At 44.3% G+C, this 12,120-nt stretch overlaps 1 protein-coding gene and 1 long non-coding RNA gene across 3 annotated transcripts in view; one reads left to right on the forward strand and one right to left on the reverse strand.

Moving 5' to 3' along the window:
• ITIH2 (inter-alpha-trypsin inhibitor heavy chain 2) overlaps window positions 1–12,120 on the reverse strand; it is a 34,920-nt gene that overhangs the window by 1,188 nt on the left and 21,612 nt on the right. For both annotated transcript variants that reach the window (XM_073879940.1, XM_025853476.2), the window contains 5 exons: window positions 8,900–9,037; window positions 3,927–4,040; window positions 3,330–3,528; window positions 2,590–2,762; window positions 1,274–1,385 (listed from right to left, as the gene is read on the reverse strand). In XM_073879940.1, the coding sequence (XP_073736041.1) occupies window positions 1,274–1,385; window positions 2,590–2,762; window positions 3,330–3,528; window positions 3,927–4,040; window positions 8,900–9,037 (736 nt within the window). The remainder of the gene's footprint in view (window positions 1–1,273; window positions 1,386–2,589; window positions 2,763–3,329; window positions 3,529–3,926; window positions 4,041–8,899; window positions 9,038–12,120) is intronic.
• Window positions 2,770–6,471, forward strand: LOC141370508 (uncharacterized). Its single transcript, XR_012374584.1, has 3 exons — window positions 2,770–2,938; window positions 5,461–5,686; window positions 6,274–6,471. It is a non-coding gene; the product is annotated as an uncharacterized lncRNA (long non-coding RNA).

A 12,120-nucleotide genomic window follows, 5' to 3' on the forward strand; every position in this document is an offset into this window, starting at 1 on the left:
GGGAGCCCAAGGCAGGGCTCGATCCCAGGACCCTGAGATCATGACCTGAGCTGAAGGCAGACGCTTAACCATCTGAGCCACCCAGGCGCCCCAGGAGTTCATCGTTGTACTTCACAAAGCTACGTGTGGTATTATGTACGGCTTAATTATGACTGCAATTTTATCGCTTACTGACATAGAAGCCAATGACATTTGTATGCAAAGAAAGTCATTTCTGGGGCTCCTGGGTGGCTCAGTCATTAAGCGTTTGCCTTCGGCTCAGGTCATGATCCCAGGGTCCTGGGATCGAGCCCCGCATCGGGCTCCCTGCTCGGCGGGAAGCCTGCTTCTCCCTCTCCCACTCCCCCTGCTTGTGTCCCCATCTCGCTGTGTCTCTCTGTCAAATAAATGAATAAAATCTTTAAAAAAAAAAAAAAGAAAATCATTTCTTATAAAGCAAAGTTGATTGCTTTGTAAAAACTCTTAAAAGACAAAAAAAAACCAACAACACCTGCTTTAAGATGCTATCAGATAACACAAGAGAGACTACAGTCGAGGACTGGGAGAAATTGAAAAGACTGTTAAGAATGTTACACTCAGAATGCTTTGCGATATGGAATTCTCACTTCAAAACAAAGCATACGGATATGGTTTGCATGAGAAAGCTACGCAAAAATGCATTGGGTAGATTCATACTCAAGAAGAAGAAGAAGGCTCCAGTCTTAGGTAAACATATCCATTCATTCTCTAGCACTATGGTTCAAAGGTATTTTTTTTTTAAAGATGTATTTTGAGAGACAGTAAGTGGGGGGAGGGGCAGAGGGAGAGAAAGAGAATCTCAAGCAGACTCCATGCTGAGTGAGGAGCCTGACTCAGGGCTCGATCCCACAACTCTGAGATCATTACCTGAGCCGAAACCAAAAGTCAGACGCTCAACTGGCTGAGCCACCCAGGCGCCCTAGTTCACAGATATTTTTACGATTTCCTCCTTTGATCAGCTTTTTCAGTAATCCAGCTTGTGCCCATAGGGCTAGTAATGCATGACGGTGAGACCAACAGCTTAATTGTCCTCGGCCTTTTATGGTACCCATTTGTCTAGCTAGTCCTTATTTGCATGTAGCCTGGCCCACCTGTGGCATCCTCACGCAAATGTTGTGTATGTGTCTCTTCCTGATGAACTGTTCAGTCTGACATGGGTAACACTTGCAAGAGCTTTTCTTGCTTCTATGTTACTGTGTGAGTTTAATCCCGGGAGGCATGCTCTCCCTTTCTCCTGGATGCCTCCAAGGCCTACCTGGTGACAGTCAGCATGTATCCCTTCACTTCCATGCTCGCCTCTGGCTTCTCGGGGACCTTTCCCGGTCGTTCATTGAAGATACGGATCTTTGGCTCATGCATGAACTGGCCTAGTGAGACAAAGTCCAGACGCTGATTTACACAGAACCCGAGGGTAAATAGAACACCAGTCTCATCATCATTTGGCCCAAGCTACATTTCTGTCCCCCACCCGGCCCCCAGAATTTCTGGGGTGGAAAGACATATTGAGAGGAGAAGGGCAGAGCAATGGAAGGGATGGGTCCTTCCCAAGAGCAAAGCTGGGCTGCTCGAGCCACAGTCATCTCACATATGAGGCTGACCTACTGGACAAGAAGTGGATTGGAACGCCTGCCCTGATGACAGGGTGAGCACCTGCCACATGGCTCAAATCACAGGGACAAGGTTTGTGATGCCACATGCTTAAACTGGAACCACTACTTAAAAAGTAGTAGGGAAAGTGGACCTAGATACCCTGCTTGTTATCACAGACTTCCAAAACCAGTTCACCTCTCTTCAGTTAGAAAAAAACCATCTTCCATGTAAAATTGAAAGTGTGTATCGCTTCTCTAATTGTTTGCCCAGTTTGTGAGGATGAAATCCTGGTTCCAGGAAAACCTCATCTGCAACGGCAAATGGTCTTGGCTAGAGCATCATCGAGTCCCCCTGCCCTGCTTTGTCGGGCTGCATGAATCATGTTTGTTATCTTCTGTATATTTATGAGCTGACATCAAAAACCCTGACCGGCTGGGGAGAGACTGCCCCTCCCAGGGCCAGCCAATTCTGAAAGACAGCGGAGGACTCAGGAGCATGCTATGATCTGCATGCGAACCATCCCAGGGCCAGACCTCCTCTAGCTGGCCTGTGCGACCCGGAAGCATTCCAGGGCCAGGGGCCAGGTAAGTAGAGATCACCCTAGAGCCCAAAGCCTGCCGAAATGATTCAAGCTAGCTAACCCGGAACTACCCCGCTCTGCCTTGTCTTCCCACAGAAACCCAGGAGAGGCTCTGTTCTAAACCTGTTGCTTCGGGTCCCTGACTAAAACCTGGCCTTCTTCCGTGGCCCTGCATGGTGGGCCACGCGTCTCTGTTTCTAGGGGAACCTGAGTGACAATAAATGGTTCTGTCAATGGCATTGGCCCCTGTGTGTCCTCAGTCCCCTGTATAAATCAAGACCCAGGCACAGAGCATGGCTCCAACCTGTTCTTTGAGTCCAGACCCATCACTGTCCAAGTTCTAACCTCCAAAGTTGCTCGAGACCAAGACCCACTTGCCAGATGGGCAATAAACACCGTACCTATTAGTCCATGTGCTTTGGGTGAAAACTTGTTTGTGGGGGGAATGTAGATCCCCAAAAAGTCTACATTGATTGGATGCTTCTTCCAAACGCGATGGAGTAAAACAGAGAAGGACATGTCTTTATCCAGGGTGATAGTCACAGTTTGCTCTTTCTTCACAGAGACAAGCACCCTGGGGCAAAAGGCAAAATGGAGTCAACGTTTCTAGAACACACTGTTTAGGAAGCCATTCCTCCCACTGTGAACCTGAGCTCGCCATCCCGCCCTGGACAACCCCACGAGTATTCTAGGCCCGCTACAACACTTTTCGTTACAGAATGTCGTTTTTGCTCCTGGCTCCGGAATTCTGTCAGTTTGTATGTTTGTATAAAAGCAATGAACAGGTAATCACGGGAAAATATGACTCATAAGACACGATCATAGTGTTTCCGGGCACACTCCGACATGGAGTTGGCTGGGGATTTTTGATGTATTCATTCACTTCTCTGGCACGTCTTTATCGAGTCCTCACTACACGCCAGGCCACAGGTTGGTGCGGAGACACACGGTGGCCAAAACACATGGACTCGGCTGCCAGGGGTGGGGGGCGCGGAGTAGGCAACAACAGTCTTTCTGAACCTCGACTTCTTCACACTTAAAATGATGACTGTAAGTTCTGTGTTTCAGTCACAGATTTCTGGACCCATTTGTGTAGTCATGTGTGGAGGACAGGCCCGCATCCAGACGTGACAATACTCGCCTCTGATTAATGACACGAGCTGTGTCAGACCAGGAAAGGACAGACACCCGAGAGCGCCGACCCAGGGTGATGGTCTTGGTGCTGATCTCTATTTTCATGTCTTCGCTTTGGAAATAAAATCCCAGTGTTCCAAAATAGGTGCTGAGTTTTCCATTCTTGGGTTTCTTAGCACCAATGAGCTGCCCATTGACCAAAATCCCTGGAGAAGAAAACACACTTTTTTCTCTCTGTGCGCCATTTTTTTGCACACGAGGCACTATTATTCAAATTTACAAAACTTGACAATATGGGAAAATTATTATTTTTTTTGCTTCAGGACTTACATAACATTTTTTTCCTAAGCAACTTTCACTTTGTTACTATGTCTTATTATACTTTAAATGACTTATATCACAGCAAGATCTGCTAGTTCATACTCTTTCGTAGCTATTCTAATTCCCTTAGGAATATATTTATAATTAGTTTCTCATTAATTATCAGAGTTTGAAAAGTACAGGACTTGTTTTAAGGTGGGAAAGAAAGAAATCCCAAGTAGTGACAGTGAAACACGACAATGATCTCATTGCCTATTTCAAATATAGTCTCTTTTTATTTTACCTGATTCTGGATCAGAAACAAGGTTGAGAATCTTTCCAGGTTCTGAGTCAATATTGAAACAAATATTTTTTTCATTTTTTGGTAGGTAAATGATGAAGTGTGGGTCATTTTCAACTGGAAAATATACAGAGAAAATGAAATCAAACAAAATCATAGAAAGGAAGGTGACATTAAACAGTACTTTATTCCTGAACAACTTTAACTTAACAAGAACAAATATTTACAGTGCTTCTACTAGATGCTAGGTTCTGTTCTGGGCGTTGGGGACCCAGTGGTGCAGACCCATTGTCCCTTCCCCATGGAGCTTCCCTCAGAGTTTTATTATTTTGCAAATATAGTGTATACTTAATCTGAAACTATCACATATGATCTAGGCTAGAGATAAAAAAATGAATAAGAAAGACACAAAAGGGGTGCCTGGGTGGCTCAGTCGTTAAGCGTCTGCCTTCGGCTCAGGTCATGGTCCCAGGGTCCTGGGATCAAGCCCCGCATCGGGCTCCCTGCTCAGCTGGGAGTCTGCTTCTCCCTCTGCCACTCCCCCTGCTTGTGTTCCCTCTCTTGCTCTCTCTCTCTCTCTCTCTGTCAAATAAATAAATGAAATCTTAAAAAAAAAAAGAAAGACGAATAAGAAAAGCATACAGACACATCATGTATACATGTGTATACCATAATTGTGTATATACATACCGTGAGTGTTGTATAGATAGAGAAAAGAGGTGTATTTTTTTAAGTAGCTATACACAAAACATAAAAATAAAGGAGACATAATATTATTTGTTGGCCTACAGATGGATATTAATCAACTCCAAGGGCAATGAAGCATCAAGCTTCTCTCAAGAAAGAACTCCTTCGCTACTGGACAACCTTATTCTGACTGATCTTTCTTGTTTGTTTGTTTGTTTAACATTCAACAAATAGTTGGTGAGAAAAACACCCAACTATGTCCAAAGCTGAATTAGGCAATGTTTGGTATAGCTATAAATAAGCCATGGTCTTATTTATAAGACCTTCAAGAAAGTCACAATTTAATGAAGGAGTGACCAAGATTCTCTCCTTGACCAAACTCCATTTAGGCTCCCCCAACCTTTTCAACAAGGCCTCCACTTTTGGACTTACATGTTTGTTTCTGCATTGTCCAATTTTAGCAAGAATCCTAGTAGGCTGGCTTAGCTAGAATCCCCACCTGCCATACTGAGCACCCTTGATATCTAACTGGGTTCCTCATCCCCCACCACCCTCCAAGTGACATCTGATTGCCTGGCTGCCTTCGGCAAGAATCCTGTTAAGTCGGTGTGGCCAGAATCCCCCTTAATCCTGATGTTTCCTCTGAGTGATTTTGAACCCACTGCCTCACCCTGTCCTTGTCTATAAACTCCAACTTTGCTGTATTTGGAGTTGAGTCCAATCTTCTCCACCCAATTGCAAGATCCCATTGTGGGGGTCCCCATACCCATTGTAATGCCCCCCCTTGAATGAGGTCTTCCTGACCTTGCGTGCTCTAACGAATATCACCAATAATTTTTTTCCTTCACAGTTTTTCTTTCATTGAGAGAGACACAACCACTGAGGGAAGAAAGAATAAAATAAATGACACAAAAATGGCTTAAGTGCAATGCTCTGAGGGTAAAGATGAAGGGTGACCAGCCCTGCCTGGCCAGTTGAGAAAGGCCTGGTGACAGAGTTCCCACAAAACCTTGAAGCTAGGAGCGGCAAAAGACACAGAAGAAACAGAGATTTTATCCTGAGTGCACAGCATGGAGGTATAAAAGTGGGTGATTTGTTGGCAAAGCACCTCAGTGTAACTAGGGGATGGGATGGGTTCTTGAAGAATGTAGAAAAAGACCAAAAATGGGGGTCGTGGAGATGGGTGGAGCACCGCACCAAAGAATGAAGCTTTAAGCTGGGGAGCTATTTGAAGTTTTTGAGAAAAAATGGGACATGATTTGACTTTAGGGAAATTACTTGTCACAGTATAAATTAAGTATCGGGAAGTGGACGTGGGAAGATCACTTAGCAGCTAATGCAGCAGTAACCCAGGCAAGAGATGTTACACTGAATGGGAAGCCGGACGGACGGGGGACGGAAGATTCCAGAGACCGGTGGTAGAGTCCACAATGTCAGGGTAACTGAGTGCAGAGGAACAATTCAGATCTGCCCAGCTTCCTGCCTGAGTCCCTGAAGGCCCCGGAGACAGGAAGGTCTGAGCTGGAAGAACCGCAGGGGTCATCTTTTCCAGATTAAAATGAAAGAGCAGGCTTCCATTCATTGAGAGGCTATTGTCTTCTAGATGTTATCGCAAAGTCCCAGGCAAATATTAACTCAACTAATTCTCTTTGTACCCTCGCAGAGGACAGGTCACCTGCCCGAGATCACATTACAGAGTCAGTGCGTGGCAGAGCTATGAGCAAAGCCAAGCTGTCCGAGGACAAGCCCATTCTCCCACCCGCTCTGATACGCTCGTTCACGTTCAAGTGTGTGTTCTGGAACATGAGATGGAAGATAAACGGATGCAGAACAGGAATACAATCTGGTACTTCTTTGCACCCCTCACACTACCAAACTCTCGTGATGAGGTCAATAAATACTTGGTGAGTTGCTTTTGTGCTGAGCTGGGCACTAGAGGGCATCATTAAAACACAGAACAAAGGTTCTCATCTCTTTTTCAATTAAAAAAATTCATTTTGTTGTGATAGCTTCTTCCTTTACACAAATAAGGTGTTTTGAAATATTTTTTGAAGGACATGGCTTCTATTAGAGATCATGATTGATTTTGCCATTTTATTTAACCAAAATCCCTCTAATCAGACCTGCTGGTAGGTAACCACGAATCAACTACTGAACTGGTATCATTCTAGACAGCAGAAAGGAAACGTCATATTTAGGTGAGTCTGTGTAACCTTACATTCAGATCAGGTTGAAGGAAGATTGAGGGATCCCATGACTAACTTCATAGATTCCTGAGGACCTGGTGTTTATGAGCTTCCACAAGAAACTAAGGTTATAACCACCCTGCAATTTATCACCATCCCCATTTTACAGGTGGGCTCACTGAGACCTAGAGAGGTCTCAGAGTCTGAGGGGGGCAGCCTGACCCCGGAACTGTCTGACTCTTAAGACCTTGTCCCTTTTAACTGCATCACACAGCAGACCATGTAAACTCAGAGGAAGCACCGCATTCTTACTGGAAAGAATATCAAAAATGAGGTTAGCTTTATCTCTACGGGTTTCTACAGAAAGCTTCGTCTTGCAAAGCCACAGTGTGAGGGGCTCACACACCTGTCCTTGCCCTTGTCTCTTGCTCTGAGAGCCACTCGGCACAGGAAAGATGGCAATTCTGCCAGCACTGTAACCTGACCCATGGATGCCCTCCCCACGCGTGCAGTGTTGTAAAGTTAAATTACCACTACTGACCAGAAGCTCAGTGCAGAGCCCTTCGTGAAGCTCTGTCCTTGGACGTGCCAGGTAGGGAAGGGGAGGGACCTCCAGATAAAGTATTGCCACAGATGAAAGAGTGAAGAAGCAAATCACTTTTGGCCCACAAAGAATACTTTTAGAGACAAGCCATAGGGGTGAGTTGCACTTGCTCTAAAAATCAAATCGAAGTCCTCACTATGTTTTCTCTGTTCCAATATGGTGTTCGGTAAGTGGTGGGGGTACAGTCTTGAGAAATCAGTTCTGACAGTCAGAAATGTTCTTGCTAGAAGATTCTGTGTTCCAGGCAGCCTAGAAAAGCTGCATGCTTCTAGAACATCAGGAGCTACTCTGTTATTGAAATTTCAAATAAAGGGCTGGCATCCAAGATCTAGAAAGAACTTCTCAAACTCAACACCCAAAAAATAAATAATCAAGTCAAAAAAACAGGCAGAAAACATGAACAGATACTTCTCCAAGGAAGACATACAAATGGCTACCAGACACATGAAAAGATGTTCAAAATTTTTTTTTTCAAAATCACCTGGCATGAGGGAAATACAAATCAAAAGCACAATGCGATACCACCTTACACCAGTTAGAATGGCAAAAATTAACAAGGCAGGAAACAACAAATGTTGGAGAGGTTGTGGAGAAAGGGGAACCCTCCTACACTGTTGGTGGGAATGCAAGCTGGTGCAGCCACTCTGGGAAACAGTGTGGAGGTGCCTCAAAAATCTGAAAATAGAGCTACCCTATGACCCAGCAATTGCACTCCTGGGTATTTACCCCAAAGCTACAGATGTAGTGAAAGGAAGGGGCACATGCACCCCAATGTTCATAGCAGCAATGTCCACAATAGCCAAACTGTGGAAAGAGCCGAGATGTCCGTTGACAGACGAATGGATAAAGAAGATGTGGTCCATATATACAATGGAATATTACTCAGCCATCAGAGAGGATGAATACCCACCATTTGCATCGACCTGGATGGAGCTGGAGGGGTTATGCTCAGTGAAATAAGTGAAGCAGAGAAGGTCAATTATCATATGGTTTCACTTATTTGTAGAACATATGGAATAGCATGGAGGACATTAGGGGAAGGAAGGGAAAAATGAAGGGGGGGAAGTTGGAGGGAGAGACGAACCATGAGAGACTACGGACTCCAGGAAACAAACTGAAGGTTTCAGTGGGAAGGGGGTGGGGGGATGGGTTAGCCCCGTGATAGGTATTAAGGAGGGCACGTGTTGCAAGGAGCACTGGGTGTTGTGTGCAAACGATGAATCACGGAACACTGCATCAGGAACTAATGAGGTACTGTCTGGTGTCTGGCCCAAGCTGATTCATACACAAAACTCTCTTCTCTCAGTGGAGGTCAACCATGCCTATAGAAGTCACCTGGTTTACCAGGACTTTTTAATTTTATTTATTTATTTATTTATTTATTTATTTATTTATTTATTTATTTTACCATGACGACTTTTAAATGTATATAAATAAATGCTCCACAGGATGGCGATCCAGGGACCCAGGACGTGAAAGCAGTGGTAAAGGTCTCTTACCTCTCATCACATGTGGGGGAGGAGTTGCCTCGAGCACTCGAGCTCCCAGCACAGGCATTGGGATCTTCGGTGTTGGGGAAGGGTTGACCCAAGATGGGACTGAACTCAGAGCAACCTTGTTTCCATAATACAGGGCGCCTGTATAGAAAAACCTGTAGCCATTAGTTCCTATGGAGATTTTTTACAACTTCAAGAATCTGTGTTACGCAGACCCTAGAGGTTCTCGGCTATGCTTTTCTCCCATTGATTTTATTCCAGAACTTTCTCTCTTCCCGCTTTTCCTGTCTTTCCGCTGTGGGGCCTGCTCGAGGGCTCTCTGCCGAGTCTGGGCCCCGGGCTGTGGGATCTGCCCCACAGAGGCTGGAGAAGGGCCCCGCATCTTCAGCCCAGGCCCAGGAGATGATGTCCAGGCCAGCCCCTGGAGAAGTCCTGGCCTGGGTCCCTTCCTATTGCCTCACCAAACAACAATCTAAACAATTTAGTTTCTCAGCCAGCTAGTTTCCCCTTACTGGTTACAGCAAGTTCATTTTGCTTTCTGATATACAGGCAGCCTTCCTGTCTTGGAGAAAACAAATGGCCGTTCACCTAGGCGTCTTATCTCGCTGATACAAAATCACTTATAAATGCCAGTTTAGGACTTTTCCCCAGGACACAGAAATCATGGGTGGCTTTGTGGCAATTTCAAGGTTCTCAGCTTCCATGTATACTTTTCCTAAGAAAACCCCTTTCTCTCTCTTTTTTTTTTTCTTATTTAGTTAGGGTATATTCTTTTTTTTTTTTTTTCTATTTTACCCAGCATTTTTTTTATTACGTTCTGTTAATCACCATACATTACATCATGAGTATTTGATGTAGTGATCCATGATTCATTGTCTGTGCATAACACCCAGTGCTCTACGCAGAATGTGCCCTCTTTAATACCCATCACCAGGCTAACCCATCCCCCCACCCCCCTCCCCTCTAGAACCCTTGGTTTGTTTTTCAGAGTCCATCGTCTCTCATGGTTTGTCTCCCCATCCGATATCCACCCCCTTCATTCTTCCCCTCCTGCTATCTTCTTCTTCTTCTTTTTTTTTTAACATATAATGTATTATTTGCTTCAGAGGTACAGATCTGTGATTCAACAGTCTTGCACAATTCACAGCTCTCACCATAGCACATACCCTCCCCAATGTTTATCACCCAGCCACCCCATCCCTAACCCCCAACCACTCCAGCAACCCTCAGTTTGTTTCCTGAGATTAAGAATTCCTCATATCAGTGAGGTCATATGATACATGTCTTTCTCTGATTGACTTATTTCGCTCAGCATAACACCCTCCAGTTCCATCCACGTCGTTGCAAATGGCAAGATCTCATTCCTTTTGATGGCTGCATAATATTCCATTGTGTATATATACCACCTCTTCTTTATCCATTCATCTCTCGATGGACATCTTGGCTCTTTCCACAGTTTGGCTACTGTGGACATTGCTGCTATAAACATTGGGGTGCACGTACCCTTTCGGATCCCTACATTTGTATCCTTGTGGTAAATACCCAGTGGTGCAATTGCTGGATCATATGGTAGCTCTATTTTCAACTGTTTGAGGAACCTCCATACTGTTTTCCAGAGTGGTTGCACCAGCTTTGCATTCCCACCAACAGTGTAGGAGGGTTCCCCTTTCTCCACATCCCCGCCGACATCTGTTGTTTCCTGACTTGAAAACCCCTTTCTCTTAGTTGAGAAGTGGAAGGCATGCTCTCTCACCAAAAACCTCCCAGGAAAATTGGTGTAGTGCCGAAAACTGGAATGACCCAATCCATTGCAAGGGACACAGATCCGTTTGCAAGTCAGACAGTTTCCAGTTCTTTCCTTTAAACAGAGTTGAAGTAGGACTGGAGCTGTGACATGCTAGATCATTAAAAATAATTTTTGCGTACTAGATCCTATGTGAGTTTGGCATATAACTTTGAAGAAGCTGTGAGTGACAGTTGCAGTGACCAAATTCATTCCATTCCTATCTACTTAACCTATGTCAACAAGATTTATCAGGACTTAGGACTATAAAAACATTTTCTTAAAGATTTATTTTTAAGGAATCTCTACACCCAACTTGGGGCTCGAACTCACAACCCCAAGATCAAGAGTCGCACACTCCACCGACTGAGCCAGCCAGGTGCCCCTAAAATTTTTTTAAAGTAGAAATGACACTGAATTTGATCTCTTTCAATCTATTAATAAATAACACTTACCCAGAGGTACTTGAAAAAACACTCAGCCACATTTTTTTCTCATTAAGAGATGATTTTCAATAAAATTTTACTTAGGGATATCAAATTTATAATCCATGTATATTATTTTGACCAATTGCCTACTTGTAGTAATTTTAATAAAACTCAATCTAGAAAAAAAATTTGAACATTCAAAATCTAATGGTCACAAGAAATTGAAAAAAAATTAAATTTGTAAACATTTTTCTTGCATAGGAGCAGGATGATCAGTAAAAGACTTTCCCACATAGCAGTGTATTACACTGAGACATAATTCTGCCAGTAACGGAAATACCAGTTCAACTAGAAAAAAGAACCATATAAAATTTCCAAAAATAGAATTTGTTCATGTGTTTTTTTTAATGGGTGATGGAGAGTACCAAGTTAGGTATTCCATGTCGTTGGATACACTTAAAACAGTGACGCAACAGGTTTGTTTTAAACATTCACTATTGGGGCACCTGGGTGGCTCAATCAGTTAGGCGTTTGCCTTTGGCTCAGATCAGGATCCCGGGATCCGAGGATCGAGTCCCGCATTGGGCTCCCTGCTCAGTGGGGAGACTGGTTCTCCCTCTGCTTGCTTCTCTTTCTGCTTGCTGCTCCCTAAGCCTGTGCTCTCTCTCGCTCTCTCCCTGATTAAATAAATAAATAAATAAATCTTTAAAAAAATTCAATACAATACAATATGCCCCAACTATTTAAGCGTGGTGAAAAATGGTTAAATGTTGATTTAAACAATGCGTGCCGGGTTACGTAGGTCTTCAAAATTCCTTTGGGAGTTAAGTGAGAAGTTCTAAGACCATAGCAATAAACTACCCCAAAGTAAATTGACAGGAAGAGCTCGGACACACGGGGACCCAGGGCTGGGAAGCAAGAGGCGGGCTGTGGGGGGGAGAGGAGCCGAGGCTGGAGGACCCCGGGGCCGGCGAGGAAAGCCGACCCGTCCGATTTGTCCAGCAGATGGCAGC

This window comes from Callorhinus ursinus, unplaced genomic scaffold (genome assembly GCF_003265705.2).
Source record: "Callorhinus ursinus isolate GAN/ISIS: 27379988/994484 unplaced genomic scaffold, GSC_fseal_2.0 scaffold36, whole genome shotgun sequence".
Classification (NCBI taxonomy): domain Eukaryota; kingdom Metazoa; phylum Chordata; class Mammalia; order Carnivora; family Otariidae; genus Callorhinus; species Callorhinus ursinus.